Raw genomic sequence first — 17,203 nt, 5'->3', positions numbered from 1 at the left:
CATTGCTGGGTGCTGCATTGCTGGATGCCTCGTTGCTAGGAAAAGTGTTGCTGGGTACCATGTTGCTATGGTACCCGGTTGCTGGATAGTGCGTGGCTATGGTACCACATTGCTATGGTACTGAGTTGCTGGATACTGCTTTGCTGGGTACCACGTTGCTATGGTACTGCATTGCTGGGTATCTTGTCGCTAGGTGCCAGCGTTGCTAGAGCCTGCATTGCTAGAGCCTGTGTTGCTGGGTACCGCATTGCTGGGTACCGTGTTGCTAGGATACCGCAGTGCTGGGTACCAGTGTAGCTAGGGCCTACATTGCTGTGTACCACGTTCTGGGCGACAGTGCTGCTTGGGCCAAAGTTTCTGGGTGCTGCATTGTTGGGTGCTGTGTTGCTGGTACTGCATTACTAGGGTGCTGCGTTGCTAGGGCCCAAGTTTCTGGGTGCTGCATTGCTGGGTACTGCATGTCTAGGGCTCTCGTTTCTGGCTACCCTGTTACTAGGGTGCTGCGTTGCAAGGTCCCACATTGTTGGGTACCACGTTGCTGGGTGCTGCATTGCTAGGGCCCAAGTTGCTGGGTACCGCGTTGCTAGGCGCCAGCGTTGCTATGGCCCACTTTGCTGGCTGCCACGTTGCCATGGCTGCGTTGCTGGCTACAGCGTTGCTAGTAGCTATGCAGCGCTCCCTGACCGAAGAAGAACTGCGTCAGTTCCGATTGGTTAATCCCTGTCACGTGATAGGGGACGGTGGCCCGGCCCAGCCCGTGAGAGGCTCCTGATTGGCGGGTGGCCGGGGGCAATTTCTGGCTTCTTATTGGTTCTCCTTCATCACGTGGCGAGGACGGCCTCTGAAGCCGCTGCGCTTATTGATGACGTAAGGCGCGTCTCGGGGACGCGCGCGGATGTGGGCTCTGGCGCGTGTGCTCGGCCTGGCGCGGGGGCGGCTGGTGGCGGCCGGTGCCGGGGCCCTGGCCCGGGCCGGGGCCATGGCGGAGCCCGGGGCCGTGGCGGAGCCCGGGGCCTCCTCAGCGGCGCGGCCGGCGCGGCGGCCCAAGGACGTTCCGAGGCACGTGTGGGCCCGCGAGCGGCGGCGCAGTGCGGGCACGGGCCTGGCGGGGCCCAACTCCGTCTACGTGCAGGTGGTGGCGGCCGGGAGCCGCGACGCCGGCGCCGCCGTTTACGTCTTCTCTGACTTCAACCGGTGAGTGCGGGGCCGCGGAGACGCCCCCGTCTGGGCTGGGGGCCCGGCACGGCCTGCCCTGACGCCTCTTCCCCTCAGGTATCTCTTCAACTGCGGCGAGGGCACGCAGCGGGCCATGCAGGAGCACAAGTAAGTTGGGGAGTCGGGGTGGGGGGCGTCCCGGGGCCGCATCGCTCCCTGCTCACCCTCGTCTCGTCTCTCAGGCTGAAGATCTCCCATCTGGACAGCATCTTCCTCAGCCGAGTGGCCTGGGCTAACGTCGGTGGGCTGCCAGGTGAGCGGGGCCCTGCCTGGGGGCCCCCGGCGCAGCCCAGCCCAAGGCAGCAGCTGGCAAGGCCAGGGGTGGTCGCCGTGCCGGCTGCCTGATGGGTGGTGCGGGGGGGGGGCTCTACTGTAGCAGTGGAGAGAGGAGAGGTAGTGTCAGAGCGCTCCTGATTGTGTGTGGGTTTCTGCGGTGCTTCCCGCTGTGGTGTGGTCTCTGCTATGGTGTGCGTGAATATGGGGTGGCAGAGACGCCGCCTCACCAGCATGCGTGGCTTTTTATCTTAAATCTACAGCAGAAGGCATTACCAGTGTTGCATTGTCAGCAGGGAGCTGTTCGTGAGTTGGACTAATTTGAATTCAAAGGGACCTACAAAGGTTTCTGGCCCACCCCTGTCCTCAAAGCAGGGTGGGAATAGAACAGGTCACTTAGGATCTTGTCCATTAAAATTCTGGAAACCTCCAAGAAAGGCGGAGATTAACAATTTGTTCAGGTAACTTGCTCCAAATTGTGACTGGTCAAGATCTCTAGATACCTTTTTTATCTGCAGAGATATCTGACTTTTTGAAGCAGCTGGAAAGCTGAGACAAAATTGAATTTGGATCAGAGTTCATTTCTGGCCTTCATGGAGAGGCCCAGCAGTCCTGAGTGCTGAGAGGGGTCTTGTGTGATCCGCGGGCCAGTGGTAGAGCTGTTTCTCTGCTTGCTTTTAGGTATGATTCTCACCTTAAAGGCAGTGGGGCTTCAAAGATGTGTTTTCCTAGGGCCACCAAAGCTGGTAAGTAGAGGAAGCTTGCAGAAGGGAGAGCAAACCTTTCAAATGCTAAATCTTACCTTGGAATTGGGAGAGCTGGTGTCAAAGGAGTGAACACCGTGCAGGTGTAAAATGCTAGTCTGAGTTAGTGCCAGCTTGAAGGTAGTGCCAGCTCGAAGGTTCTGCCAGAAGGGCTGGCTTTAAAAAGCAAATCTCTTCGGTTATATGCAGGACGGCATCGGACTTCAGCTCCTTAAAGCTGTCTTTTAAGCTAATATTCTGGTAAATCATGTTTTGGAAAAAGGGCATCCTTTGTTCTCCTGTCTGCTCCCTTCCCATTTTCTTTTAATAGAAACTTGGTCTCTGATCTCCTGCTTAACGTGATCCCTGCCAGCCTAATGGCATGTGTAGGCTGAAAATTTCCAATCAGCATTGTTTTACTTCCTTGTGGTTTCTGCTGACTAATTATATTTATAGAAGGGATGGGGCGAGTGGTTATGTTCTCTTTCTAAATGAGCAGTGCCCGCTGGAGGCGGGGCACCTGCCCGGTGCTTTCTGGCTGGCTATGTGTATGTGCTGCCCAGTTTTTGCCTGACTGGGCATTGAGCGTTTGACTATAGTGAAAGTAACTGCCCTGCTTGGGCAGGGCCTCCTGATACACTGTTTCTTTTCCAGCAAAACTACTTGAAAGCCATTCGACTCTTTCCTGGGCCCCTAAAAAGGATGGATTTAGGTACGTAGGTCAGTGATGTGTGGCGGAATATGAACTTTTTGTTTCAGCTGCAGCCAAGGTTGCATTGAACAGTAATAACTTCAGAATAAATGCCTCTGGTTTAGGTCTGCTCAAAGAAAGTTTTAAACATTTGTTTGGATGTGATACACTGTTCAAAAACATCACAAGAGCAGTCTTGGAAAACACCAGTGTTTACAGCTCTGTTTCTGGTAGGTTGCTGCCAGTCTGTCTAACCAGCAGACAGCATTTGGTTTTAAAGCACTGTACAGGCGGTTTGCTTGAGAGTCTGCTAGTGAACTCTTACAGTGGTATCATCATCCTTTTTGTGGATAATGGTTTCTTAAGAACTTGAATTATTCATTGATTTTTGCAGTTGGGCAGAGAAAGGGAAGGGTGACATGCAGTAGGGTCTTTTTAAGAAAGAGGAAAAGGTATTTTCCTGATTTAAAGCATTGTAGAGTATGAATCTCCTTATTAATTTGTTAATGCCAGTTTTGGTACTCTTTTCAGCTGTGCAATTGCACACAGAGCCTGAGTATAAGGATGAGACGATGACAGTCTACCAAATACCTCTTACAGGTGAGCATGTGATGTGGCGGTTAGACAGGAGAAGCACTTATTCAGTAACTATGCTTATTGTTAAAGGAGTGGTTTCTGTTTGCAGGCCTGAGTAAGGAGAGGTTTGTTAATTTGCATGTTTTTCTCAGAAGAAGGTTCTCTTTCAAAGAAAGAAGACCTGCTGAGTCAGGGTCTTGGTTTGTTCCTTTAGGTGTGGGTGTATAGAGTGACATGTGAAACTTCACTGGATTCGGCTTGCTTAGCCATCTGAGTTTTCTTGTTGCTGGAAACTGTGATATCTGGAGTACAGGCACAGACTTGACAGAATTTAGCAGTTTTGAGAGAATATGAAGGACTTAGACGATGGATAGCTTCTGAAATGTTTGACTAGCATGTGCAAGTCAGACTTGGGGGAAGAGCTCTGTATTCTGGTGCCATTTAAACATGAGTGTCACTAAAGAGGGAATGCTACTTATGCTTTTCTTAGCTGTCCCTTTTGACTGAGTGATCTTTGTCTAGTTTTATTTGATTTGGGACAGGAAAACCACTAGCTACTGTAAGTACATTGCCTCAGAGTCCTGGAGCATCAACCCAAGGTGGAAATAGCCCTAAAGGGGACACAGGGCCTGGATCTCCAAGAGCTGCACAGGAAGGAAGCTTGGAGGAAGGCAAGGAAAAAGGAAGCCCAAAGAAAACAGGTGAAGAAAACAGAATGACCTTTTCAACTTTAGTGAAATAATGCCAAATTAAGGATGTCCATTTGTCCTGTGAGCAGTTTGCCCTCTGGAAGTGAGATCTGTAGAGAATTCTGCTCAGGTGAAGAATTACATAGAGCAGAATGAGTTCTGGTATTTTGGAAGTTGATGCAGAACTAATAAGGCCTAGAAATTGAATGTGATTCCTACTTGGGGTGTGATTACTCCTTGCAGTAGTTTGGCCCTGACTGGAGTAGGTGCTTCAGCCTTTGAAAAATAATCAACCACAGCATCCACTCGTAATTAAATTACAGTCTTGAACTTTATTTTGTTTCTTGTAGCTGAAACCGTGGGCTCTCGGGGCTTAGGTGCTTGTAACATTTTGCTGCTGGGTTCCAAATGGGCTGGGTGACACTGTTCCTCTTAATGCTTTAGCAAACATTGACACATTTTGGCTTAAAGAAAAATGATAGTGATGATTCTGAGTTGTTTTGCTTGCTTTTACAGGTGACAAAGAGAAGCATGCAAGCAGGCATCTTGACCTGGTGATGGCTTTCCTTTGTAAAGTAAGCTCGGACACGAAGATCTCTAAACCAATGTGAAATAGGCTATAGAATAGAGTTGGAAAGGGCCTGTGATGATCATCTAGTCCAACTGCCTGACTGCTTCAAGGCTGAGTAGAAGTTGAAGTGTATTGTTAAGGGGATTGTCCAAATGCCTCTGAAACACTGACAGGCTTCAGGCATAAACCACCTCTCTAAGGACTCCAATCCAGTGTTTGAGTGGCCTCTTGGTAAAGAAGTGCTTCCACATGTTAGGATGTTTTGTCTTGCTAAGTAGATTTAACTGGAGATAGCATTTTCAAGCAGGACTTTGAAGGTATTTTGTGATTCTGTATTTCAAAGGTCAGAGTAACTGCAGCATGAGTAGGAATGTGTAAGAACCGGAAACATCTTTTTTAGAAGTGTTCATGGGACAGCTAGTTAAGAGTATACGGGTTCAGTTTTTGTTTAGTGGTTACAGTAGGGAAGCGTGTCCTGCCTACTTGGCTAAAGAAGGAAGCAAGAAGCAGCAGCATGATCTTGGAAACCAGAAAGTCTAGTAAAAGCTTTTTAGGGGTAAATTAGGCTAGTGGCTGTGGAACTGAAAAGAAATTCCCTTGGCTTGTTGGGGAACATTTAAACTGGAAGTATGTGGTTCTTGTTTCCTGGCCCTCTTTATTTGGCTGATAATTCTGTTTAACTCCTTTCAGATTCACCCAAAGAAGGGAAAATTCCTAGCAGCTAAAGCCCAAGAGATGGGCCTGCCAGTGTGAGTACAAGATCCCAGCCTGGGGAACGGGACAACACCAGGCATGTTGATGTTGGCAAGCTAAATATTTCAATGCCCTTGTTTTCAGCGGAACTCCAGCCATTCTTCCCATAATTACAGCCCTCAAAAACGGGGAGAGAATCACTTTTGAAGGCAGAGAGGTAAGATGTTTTCTGCTTTCCGCTCTGGCTTTGCCATTGTCCCTCCTTCAGCGGGCTCCCAGGGTGACAATCATTTTGTGCAGAATGTTTTGCCTCCCAGTAGGTATTGGGATGTGTTTTGTTAGATTTTTTTTTTTATACCCATTCCTGAGGCAAGGTTGGATGATGGTGGTCTGCCTATTCCCTCTCATCCCTGCTAAGAGGTTGGCATGGGGAGTGCTGTTTTTGAGCTTTGAGTGGCTACTTTTGGTTAGTGACTGGCCCCTGTTCCTGCCCCACGTTGTTGCTGAATGTGGCTCTGGTGCAGGGCATGTCTAGGGCTGTTGCAGGGATATTTAGGGAAGTCTGCTCTGAAATTCTCATTTGTGACTATGGCTGTATGTCTGCTGTTCGTCAGAGCTTTTTCATCTCCCCTTCCCAAAGCTGATACAAGTATAGGAGTGAACTAGTAGAGTTAATCCCTGCACGTTTTAAGTCTGGAATTTGAATGCCTGTGTAGCTATCATTCCCTCCTTACTCTGCCTGCACCTCTTAGACCAAGAGAAGTTCAATGGTTCCTGTGTGCATGATCTTACTTCAGACCAGTGTTTGAGAGATTGAGAGGCAGAGCTGGCTCTGGCCATGTCCCAGGTGATCTGTAAGTGAAGATCATAACCTGGGAGATAGGACTGACATATGATTGTGTTATAAGAATTGCACAAAGGCTTTTTTTCTTAAGCATGCTTTTGCCACCATCTAAGTCTGCTGTGGGAACCTAGGGGCTGCTGAAATTCCCTTCCTTACATTAGGCTGAGGTTTGCTCTGAGGCTGGAGTTGGGATTTGTTGTTACATAGCAAAATGCACTTGTGTAATGGGAGCAGAAGGGGAAGAACAACTGTGCTGGCTGGGTTTGCTGAGCATTGCAAGAGCTGGTTTGGAGCTGCCTGCAGGGAGATGGCTGATGGAGCAGCTGCCAAAAGAGTTGGACACAATGACGCACGAAGGAGCTGCATGTGTATAGCTTGATTGTGGTGTGGTCTTTGCGTATCTGCCCGCAGCTCTTTCCTGAAGAACTGTGCACCCCTACTGATCCTGGCCCAGTGTTCATTGTGCTGGAGTGTCCTCACGAGGGCTTTGTGGATGCAGTCTGTGAAAACGAGACCTTCCGAAGGTAGTGGGGCTGAGTGACCTGGGGTGTTTGGGGGAAGACATTTGTGCTGAGCTTTGCCAAAGAAATTCTTGTTCTGTTCTAGATGTGTTGGTTCTTGTGATTGATGTCTGAGCTGTTTGGCACTGTTAAGGAGCTAGAGATGCAGGAAAGGCTTAGTGGTGCATTTTGAACGTTTTAAGAAGGGCAGGTCTGTGCAGGACATGTGGGATTCTATAACTGTCCCAGGCATGTCTTCCCTCAGGGGCCTCTTGAGAAGGAAGTGTGCACTGGTGTCTTGCTGCAGAGCAGAGCAGTGCAGACATTGCTGCTTCCATGTGTGGTGGAAGCCTGGGCTGCATGTAACGTCTCTGCAGGGCTTACGCAGAAGCCTGTTGGCCTCCTGAAAGGTTCTGCAGATGATGTTGCTCTTGGAGGAGAGGAACTGCCCTGGGGGGAAGAGTGGAGGTGTCAGCAAATAGTGGGCTTGAGTCTTGAACCTTACGCCTACCGTGATGAGGAGCCTATGGGTCCTGGGCTGTGCTCTTAAGATGATCCGTACTTTGCCTGTTTCAAGGGCGGCATCTCTAGTAGCACCAAGATGGGAGAGGGGAGGGGATGCCAAGGTGATGGAGGACTGAAGCACAGGTATTTCTTTATTTGAATGTGCCCCAGGTACCAGGAGGGACTCCCTGAGAACCAGGTGGCCTTGATTATTCACATGACTCCAGAGTCAGTGCTTCGAGACAGCCGCTACCAGCAATGGCTGGAAAGGTATGTGATCTTCTGATTACTTGGTTTCCTATCACTGCTGGGCAGCAGCATGTTTTTATGTTTTTCCCGGAGTAGAAATAGCTGTTAGCTGACAGCAGGACTGCTGGCTCGGATGAGAATTTAGCTAGTGGCTCAGGTGCATGCATATGCCCAACTCTAACATGGCGCTGAAGCTGTTGTGCATTTTATTGTCTTACAGATTTGGGCCTGGAACTCAGCACTTGGTGCTCAATGAAAACTGCTCTGCGGTGCACAACCCACGCAGCTACAAGATCCAAACTCAGCTGAACCTCATCCACCCAGAGATCTTCCCTCTGCTCACCACCTACCAGAGCAAGGTAGGCCAGGCCCTGCTTGCCTGTGTACCTCGTGCCCCTGAGCAAAGAAGGTGTTAAATGTCACTCTTCTCCCTGTAGGAAGAAGAGGCTGTGTGTAGCGTGCCCATTGTGCGAGGAGAGTGCCTCTTGAAATACCACTTGAGACCACAACAGGAGTGGCAGAGGTCAGTGGGAATCTCTGACTTACCAGGGTTTTGGGTGTTGGCTTGAAGCAGCTGTTCAGTTGTGAGTCTGTGCTGAGGCAGGGTGGTGTGTCAGCATCCTTTGCAGATTCTTACTGGCAGCTGTGCTATCAACTGTGTCTTGAGGGGTGTGTCCCTGTACTTTAAAGTCTCAGTCAAGGTGTAGGGCACGGATGAATGAAGCAGTGAAAACACCACCTGGCCAGTGGTTTGGGTTATTGTTTCTGTCCCTTGCTTTTGCAGCCTCATGTGCTCCTCTGTCCTTTGGTTTGACCTCATATGATGCTGTGCACCCAGCCATGGCTGTGGCAGAGCAGGTGGGGTGGCAAGGAGAGACTTTTTGGGGAGCCCAGTGAGAGTCTTATTAGGCTTTCTGGGTCTTCAAACAGTATCGGAGCCAAAAGCCCCAGGTGGTTAAACAGTTGCAGTGTTTACTGTCGCTTGCCATGTGGACAAGCAGATGAAGCTGCTCGGTGAGGATCTTAAGGACAGGGGACCACGTGGTACAAGGGGATACCAGCTGCCATGGCTCAAATTTCTGTCTGTTGGGCTGATTAGGAGGACCCAGATGCCAAGAAGAGCTCAGGTTTCTCTGCTGAAGGTGTCTGAAGGCTTGCAGTACTGCATATGCTGTGATGTAGGACCAGAGCACAGGTCTCTTATGCTTTTGAGTGGTGCCTGGAGCCCTTTTCGGTGGCCGTTACTTTCCAGGAGTCTCTGAGCTGCCTTGCGGTGCCCTCTAGTGTCTGGCAGCTCTTTGGGTCCGGACAGCGCAGGGCAGCATAGTACTAGTGCAGGAGCTTCTTCAGTTCAGTGCAGTCACTGTTTGTGATTGTTTCTGTGGCATGGCCCACCCCAGTCAGGCCTTTTTGGCACACGCCACGCTCATGGATCTATCTTCCCCCACCCCGCAAAACGAATTTGGAAGGAGCATTTGACCCCTTGTGGTTAGGCTGTTTTGGCACAGTAATGTGGCATTTTGCTCTGGAAAATGCTGTCTTTTGAGTTCCTGTCCTGCCTCATCCTGATACATTTCTTGTTTCAGAGATGCTGTGACTGTCTGTGATCACGAAGCATTTGTTAGTGAAGCCTTGGATCTCCCTGACTTCCAGACTCGTGTAAAGGAGTGCAAAGAGAGCCTGTCTGCTGTACCAGGTAAGGATCAACAACTTGTCTTGGATCAGTGTAATGGGAAGCAGGAGGTCTTGGGGACCTGCTGCTTCAGAGCCCAGACAAAGCTGTGAACATGCAGTTTTCCTGCTGCCTAAGAGGTGCTTCTAAGTCATAGAATCATCTAGTTCCACCCCTCCTGCCATGGGCAGGGACACCTTCCCCTAGACCAGGTTGCTCCAAGCCTCATCCAACCTGGCCTTGAACACTGCCAGGAATGGGGCATCCACAGCTTCTCTGGGCAGCCTGTGCCAGTGCCTCGTCACCCTCACAGCAAAGAATTTCTTCCTGACATCTAATCTAAATCTACCCTCATCCAGCTTAAAACAATTACCCCTTGTTCTTTCACTATACGCCCTTGTAAAAAGTTCCTCTCTAGCTTCGTTGTCAGCCCCTTTAGGTACTGGGAAGCTGCTATAAGGTCTCCCTGGAACCTTCTCTTCTCCGGGCTGAACAAGCCCAGCTCCCTCAACCTGTCTTCATAGGAGAGGTGCTGCAGCCCTCTGAGCATCTTCATGGCTGCCCCGGACTCATTCCAACATGTCCATGTCTGTTTGCTGGGGGCCCCAGAGCTGTATGCAGTACTGCAGGTGGGGGTCTCACAAGAGCAGAGTAGAGGGGGAGAATCACCTCTCTCGACCCACTGGCCGTACTTCTTTTGGTGCAGCCCAGGACATGGTTGGCTATCTGGGCTACAAGCGCACATTGCCCAGTTTTATTGAGCTTCTCATCAATCAGCTTCGTGTTCCCCACCAGCCCCTCCTGGTGCTTGTTCTGTCTTCCCTTGTAAACATTGCTGCTGTAGGAAAGCCAGGGGCTGAGGGAGGCAGTAATGAATGTGCTGGACACTTAGACTCTGGAGTTACTAGGCTGTTGAACTAAATGCCATCTGACTGGGCAGTATGTGGGTAACATTCACTTACAAATTCTTGTCTGTTTTCTCCAGGAAATGTGGGTGCTTATCCTGAAATTGTGTTCTTGGGAACAGGATCTGCCATTCCAATGAAAATTCGAAATGTCAGTTCCACGCTAGTGAATACCAGGTAAATCCCAGTGCCATGCATTCTGCTTGGAGAGGCTCAGTGTCTCAGGAGGGTGTTACCCAAGGGCTGTTTTGACCAGTGCATTGATGATGCAGGGAGAGTGCCTCTATTGTGGCACCTGCAGGACTTCAGTTTCAGGCACCTGTCTTATGTAGGTGGAGAAGACTTGAGAGCCATCTGTATAGCCCAACATTTAATGTTCATTCATTTTACCATCTGCTCCAAGGGTGTGTTCAACGCAGGACCAGAATGAGCTATGCAGACAGAACAGCCTTTCTAAACCCTTGGCTGGTAGGACTGGAGTAGCATTTAGAGGTGTAGAGCACTGAGAGCTCTCTGACTTCCAACCCAAAAGATCCCCCTCCCCCAATGGGCCCTGGTCAGAGCTCATACAGTGGCTGCTAAACTTCTTTGTGACTTGTCTTGCCAGCCCTACCCGATCTCTGCTCTTGGACTGTGGAGAAGGAACGTTTGGACAGCTCTGTCGTCATTATGGAGAGCAAGTTGACCAAGTGCTGTGTAACATAGTAGCTGTGTTCGTGTCTCACATGCATACCGATCATCATTCGGTAGGTTGGCTGTGTTAGAAGGAGAAGGGGTTCTGTGAAGGCATGCTCTGCTGCTTGTTTGTATGTATGCAGATGTAGCTGCGGCTGAATGTCGGCTGCGCTGCTGTTGGGGCTGCACTTCCCCTTTGCAATCCCCAGGCACTACTGAATCTGTCTGTGTTTCTAATCCTCTCTCCCTTCTTGCTGGGGTCCCTGCAGACTTGCTGGGATCATCCAGAGTTGTAATTTTTCAGTGTCCAACTCTGTTTCCTTCAGTGCTTTGCAAATAATAGTCACGGAAGGACCAATTGGTCTGTTCTAGACTGGGCTTGACCAGGGCCGGCTGTTTGCTGGTCTGCTGTCTTGTGTCTGAAAACCACACTGGGTCTGAGGTGTTGGGTAGGGACTTTCTGCTCTCCACCCTTCTTTTGGGAGCAGACACAGCAGCACTGGGAAGGGCTGAGGGGCTTGTGTTGTGAGCTGCTGGCCACCAGCTTGGGGTGTGTGACAGTGTAGTGTCAGAGCTACTTTGACAGTGTTACTGCAGCTCAGCCAGCTGCAGTTACTGGGAAAGCAGTAATCATATATTTGTGACTATACAGTTTTTTTGAAAAACAGCAGCTTGCTGATCTGCAGTAGCATTGTTGCCAGCTACGCTCCAGGTATTTCTGACTACTGATCGCTGTTGTGTTTATTCCCTTTGTAGGGGTTAGTGAACATCCTGATGGAGAGGCGGAGAGCTTTTGTAAGTAGTGTTGTTGTTTCACTGCTCCTGAACTTGCATTGGAGTGAGGGGTGGGGAACTTCTGAGTGGTGAAGCACCATCATTTCCCTAGGTGTTTCTTCTCTCTGATGTGGTATACACCCTGTACTAATTTTTTAGCCCCTGCCTTTGCTTTTCCAGGCAGCCCTTGGTCAGGCTTTCAGCCCCCTGTTTCTGGTAGCACCTGAACAGATCATGCCATGGCTACACGAGTATCACAACCACTGTGAAAAGATTCTCGGAGACATCAAGTGAGTGTTCTGTGTGGTGTATTAAGAAATGTCCTTGCTGGATCCTTATTCAAGGCAAACTACTGCCATCCATTCCCCACACCCCTTTGCTGAAGGTGCTCTTGACTCCTTGCACCATGTGTTGAACTAGGATGTGCTGTTTACAAAGGGGGAAGATAGGATTTGTTACTCAGTTGTGCTACTTGAGAGGCTTACATGCAGGCTTTCCTTTTCCTTGGGAAGTGAAAAAAGATTCCTGGAAGAGAGTATTTGACAGTGGGAAGGGAAGGAAGTTGGATGAGTTCCTGGGGCACTGCATAGTGAAAGCAAGGGTTAAAACAGATGAGTGTATGAAAGTAACGTGTTCATAAGGTGCTAAACTGAGGAGAAATGGCAGAAATAGGACAGGTACAAAGTAAAACCTGCTCTTATCTTCAAGCAGCCTTAGTTCTCTCTTCTCCCCTCCCTCACAGGATGATTGCTTCCCGGTCTCTTGTGAAAGGCTGCGAGAACATCAAACCTAAAGCCAAATGGTTTGTTAGCTCTTTGTTAGAGAGCTATGACTTGGCTGAGGTAAGCTGATGATCTGGTAGGGTCAGTTGCTTGTGAGGGGCAAGAGGGGACCTGAGGTCTAACACCCGTATCCTTGTTCAGTTTCAGACTTGTGAAGTCCAGCACTGTAAAAATGCTTTTGCATGTTCAATGATCCACAAATCTGGCTGGAAAGTAGTCTATTCTGGTGACACAATGCCCTGCATGGCCTTAGTACAAATGGGTAGGTAACAAAAACCCTCTGCTTGAAATATCTCTTGGCAAAAGGTCTCAGACTGTTAGCATCTGAAGCAGGCATCCCCAGTCCCTTGGCACTTGGCCTGCAACACGAGGGTTAGGGGAGGAAATGAGAGTTCACGTAGGCAGCTGAACTAGTCTGTATTAAACTGAAGATTGAATATATGATTACACAGGTAAAAACGCTACCCTGCTGATCCATGAAGCAACATTAGAAGACGGCATGGAAAAAGAAGCTATAGAGAAGACACACAGGTGGGGTGTGTTCCGTTGTCTATCACTGTTAGGAAGGCACAGATGCTGAGTTCTGAGTTTTGTCCTTGGAGGTGGTGGTGAAGGGCCCAAGTCCTGTAGATGGTTCTGGTGTGCGTAGAGATTTTCAGCACTAAAAAGGGCATGTTGCTCATTGCACCAGCTCTGTAACTCTCTCGGGTCCTCTGAACATCCCCATAGAGAAATGGGGAAAGCTTTGAAGTAGATGATAGCAATTCTACAAATAGATGAGCCCAAAGGAAGGGCCCTCTGCTTGATTACATTTTAGGACTAAACTCAAGAATTATTTTACCCCTGCAGCTGTGCAATTCAAACTGACCACTATACCCAGTGATAGAGAATGCTTCCCCCAGCAAAAGTGGGGAGACCTGAGAACAGCTTCTCAGAATTACATTGAATTACAGTGTAAGAAAGCTGGGTTTGCTGGTACCCCTAGGACAAGTGTTTGAATAAGCCCCTGTCCCCAGTTCTAAGGAGCTCTTAAATGCAGAGCTCCAAGTAATTACAGCTGCCTTCCTGTGCTCAGAGACTTGCCACCAGTGCAGTCTGCCAAAGGCAGAGGCATCTGGATGCACCTGCAGAGAGCAGGGCCACCCTCTGCTTGGCAGGTGTTGGGTAGTATCTAGTGCTGGCTGTTGGTGTGGTATGATCTTTGGTGCAGAGCAGCCTGCCGTGCTGTGTTGGAGGGGCAGTTCTAGTCAGCCTGGTGTGACCTGTTCCTTTTGCAGTACAACCTCCCAGGCGATCCAGACTGGGATGAAGATGAACGCAGAGTTCATCATGCTCAATCACTTCAGTCAGAGATATGCCAAGATCCCACTGTTCAGTGAAGACTTCAGTGAGAAGGTTGGAATTGCATTTGATCACATGAGGGTGAGTAGAGAGCTTTAAGCCAGACTGTGGGGAAAGGTTCAGTGTTACTTTGGGGTGGCTGCTCATGAATTAAGTTCTGCACTTGTAAGTAACGTATTGATACACCATCTCCTTCTGAAGAGTAAGTCCCCTCTGCAACAGCTCCTCTCACTACTGGCAGCAGGCATCACAGCAGTGTGGGGAAACGGCACAGAGCGACACAGGTGCCGATGGCTCTTTGGAACAGAAGTCCACTCTTAACTTGCTGGGTACTTTCCTCATGTCACCTCTGTTCTGTACCTGCTACTCCCAGTTGAAAACTTAATCTTGCTTCCATTCCCACTCCTTTCTCAGTTAGTGTGCTTCTTTAATGGCTTTCTGCAGAAGACATCCAGGAGCCAAAAGCTGCTGCTATTGGATTGAACGCAGTTGTAGCAGTGAGAATAGCTCATAATCAATCAGAACTTGTACAGAGTCTGCATCATTTCTTGTGAAGAAAATATGTAAATGGCTTGGCTTATGGGATCTGCGGGCTGACTGCTGTAGGGCTCAAAATAATGACCTGCCCGCTAATGTCAATGCATCCGAAAACTGTAAGATTCAGGCTCCTCTGTGCTGTGCAGAGGAAGAGGCAGTGCCCTGCCAGCTGCATGGGCAAAAGAGGGGAAGGAAGGAGAACAAAAAGCAATTCTCACGCGGATGCTCCTGTTCTTGATGTATTTCAGGTACGTTTTGGTGACTTTCCGACCATCCCGAAGCTGATCCCACCTCTGAAGGCTTTGTTTGCAGATGACATAGTGGAAATGGAGGAGCGGAAGGAAAAACGGGAGATGCGGCTGCTAAAGGAGGCTGCTATAGTCCTGGACAAACTGGCTGGTGGTGAGAACAAGGAAGCACTATGCCAGAAACGGAAACAAGCCAAGAACCATCAGGAACTACCGAACAAGAAGCTTAAAACAGTAAACTGAAAGAAACGAGGTTGAGAATGCACCTCTCTGTAGGAGGTGCCTTGCTCTCTGCAGACCTCAGGAGTGCGCAGTGCCAAGGGCGCTGTGGAAAATGGGGCTGGCCTCAGCATCTGGGTTTGCTTGGTCATCGGTGGATCTCCATGGGCTGAAGCTACCAAGAGAGGATGTTAGCAGCACGAGTCCTTGTGGCAGCGGTATCTGCCCATACAGTTCCTGTTCCTGGGTCTCACCAGTCCATGTGTCATTTTTATTTTAGCCAAAATGATGTTCTCTCTGGTATTAATTTCTGGTTTTATGCTATAAACCCTTGATAATGTAACAGCAGCGGTTGTGACCTTTGCCAGGAGATCAGGTCTGAAAAGCCTTTGAGGGGCTGTGGATCCACCAGAATAAGGTGGATGGGATTATGAGGAATGTAACTAGATAGCAGAACCCAGATCATAGGAGGAAATTCCTCTATAAAACGGGACCCGATTAATTTTTAGGCTAAATTAGCATTGTGAATGCTACTGTGTTCCTGTTTTGTTTTTCTTGGCTGGTTTGGTTTTTTTTCCCGCCCCGTAAGATCAGTTTTCCAAAATGTTTATTTAGAATGTGAATAAACCACTCAAGGTAGCCCAGGAGGAGGCAGTGTTTGGTTTAGATGGCTAAAGGGGGGATATAGTGAGGGAAAACAAATACCTGAATTCTCCAGAGAATGAGCTCAGCTGGTTGTTTCTGCATTACAGCATTGGTCTGGAGACCAGGATCTCGCCCTGATGATGGAGCCTTATCCCTGTTCTGGCTGTGTTTCATGCCAGCAAAATCCTATCTGCCTCTGTTACCCTATGGACAGGAGCTCTGCTTGTCAAGGCTGGTTGCAGCTGGGGGTGGCTTTCAAATGACTCCAGAACAGACAACCAGGAGTTTCCTCAACCAAATTCCAGTTCTGGCTGTGGAGGACAGGAAAGCTGGCACAGCAGGTGAATATGTGGAAGGTCTGTGGTTAAGAGGAGTGTTTTTGGTGCTGCAGGAAGGGTAGTTTTGCACTTTTTCAATTAAGGAGTTAATTTTTAGATGGGACCTCAAAGGCACCGGGCCCCCAGGTGCTGCTCAGCAAATGATGCCAGCACATATTAAAGATTTAAGACTTCATTTCAGGGTGATGGAAAATTGAAGACAGAAACTGGCAGGAAAGCATCTTTTGTCAATTAGCTGTGCTTTAATATGCTTGTCTAAAGCAGAAACTGGGTAATTGACACAGCTGGGTACTACAGAAAAGGGCTGCTGGGCTTGTAAGGATAGCAGGGGGCTGGGGAAAGACTGACTACTTGATGTGGTGCAGGTGTAAGTGGGATGGCACAGGTGTCAGTAGGGTACGGGGTGTTGCTGAGGGGTCACGGTTGCTGCAGGGTGAGTTGAGCAGCCTGGGACTGCACAGGATCCCCGTGCTTCTCTCACAGGGGAGGAAGGGTCTTTTATTTAGAAATAACGAACAGTTTCCCACGTAAAGGCGTTAGTACTACGCGAGTATGGCAGTGCTGGGAGCGCGGCGCGGAAGCTGCCGCCCCAGGCGGTCCGTGTGAGTACGGTGGCGGTGGGGAGCGGCACGATGCGGGGTCTGGCAGGGACGTGCCCCGCCGAGCCAGCCGGGGGGGCCTGAGCTGTCCCGGTGGGATGCCGGCGTGAAATCCCCCGTCCGGGGACGCAGCGTCTCCCAGGCGAGCCGGGGGCCGGTGCCGCGGGGCCCCCCCTCCTGCCCGGGCCGCGTCCCCCGGGCAACGGCGGCTCCTCCCCGCAAACACCGGCGGGATGGAGGAGGCGGCGGCGGCGGCGCAGCCCGGTCCCGACGCCGATGCCGGTCCCGACGCCGGTCCGGACGCCGATGCCGCCGCGGAGCGGCTGGTGCGGTGCGTGGCGCGGGCGCTGGGGGTGCCCCGGCAGCGCGGGGCGGCGGCGCGGGCGCTGCGGCCTTTCCTGCGCGGTGCGGAGGGGCCGGCGCTGCTGGCCTGGCGCGGCCCGGGCGGGGACCTGGTGCTGGGGCCGCCCCCGCCGCCCGCCGCCCCCCGCCCCAGGGCCCTCTTCTTCCTCCGGGGCCCCGGCGCCGGCCCCGGGGAGCTGCTCTGCGGGGACCTGCTCTGCGGGGACCTGCCCGCCGATGCCCTGGGGCACTTCGCCGCCCTGGTGGAGGAGGTAAGGGCCGGGCTGGCGCAGGGGAACCGCGGCCTCGGCGGCGCGCTCGTACCCCGGCTCCACGCTTCATGGTGCCTCCTGCCCGTGGGGCTTTTCGGGGTTCGGTAACTGCTCCTACATCCCGGTGCACATCAGCGGTGCTGCCCCTGCGGGACTGACCCGCGTTACAGAATCTATTGGGGGGGGCGGAGGGGATGCCCCCAGGTCGTCTGGTCCAGCCCCCTGCCCAAGCAGGGCCACCCAAAGCTAGCAGCCCACCACCACGGCAAGGTGGCTTCGAGTATCTCTAAGGATGGAGCTGCCACA

The 17,203-nt window shown here is 50.7% G+C and overlaps 3 protein-coding genes across 3 annotated transcripts in view; all 3 read left to right on the top strand.

Moving 5' to 3' along the window:
* The first annotated feature begins 880 nt into the window (after positions 1–880).
* Positions 881–15,044, top strand: ELAC2 (elaC ribonuclease Z 2). Its single transcript, XM_055723501.1, has 24 exons — positions 881–1,194; positions 1,273–1,323; positions 1,398–1,468; positions 2,170–2,234; positions 2,886–2,943; positions 3,454–3,522; positions 4,041–4,199; positions 4,704–4,762; positions 5,449–5,507; positions 5,596–5,668; positions 6,707–6,819; positions 7,471–7,569; positions 7,769–7,907; positions 7,986–8,071; positions 9,135–9,244; positions 10,206–10,302; positions 10,733–10,871; positions 11,557–11,595; positions 11,755–11,864; positions 12,317–12,416; positions 12,498–12,618; positions 12,809–12,887; positions 13,634–13,778; positions 14,483–15,044. The coding sequence occupies exons 1-24, from the start codon at positions 896–898 to the stop codon at positions 14,723–14,725; spliced, it is 2,583 nt and encodes an 860-aa protein (XP_055579476.1). The 5' UTR covers positions 881–895; the 3' UTR covers positions 14,726–15,044.
* Positions 15,045–15,503: 459 nt separating this feature from the next.
* DNAH9 (dynein axonemal heavy chain 9) overlaps positions 15,504–17,203 on the top strand; it is a 186,680-nt gene continuing 184,980 nt past the window's right edge. Inside the window, exon 1 of the mRNA XM_055723493.1 lies at positions 15,504–15,687. The gene's annotated coding sequence lies outside the window, so the exon portion shown is untranslated. The remainder of the gene's footprint in view (positions 15,688–17,203) is intronic.
* LOC129735650 (CDK5 and ABL1 enzyme substrate 2-like) lies at positions 16,517–17,042 on the top strand. Its single transcript, XM_055705389.1, has one exon. It carries the CDS (start codon positions 16,517–16,519, stop codon positions 17,003–17,005), a length of 489 nt encoding a protein of 162 aa, XP_055561364.1. The 3' UTR covers positions 17,006–17,042.

The sequence above is a fragment of the Falco cherrug genome, chromosome 1, assembly GCF_023634085.1.
Source record: "Falco cherrug isolate bFalChe1 chromosome 1, bFalChe1.pri, whole genome shotgun sequence".
Lineage (NCBI taxonomy): Eukaryota > Metazoa > Chordata > Aves > Falconiformes > Falconidae > Falco > Falco cherrug.
The sequence above is the reverse complement of the archived record's forward strand: the minus strand, read 5'-3'. Positions and strand labels throughout refer to the sequence as shown.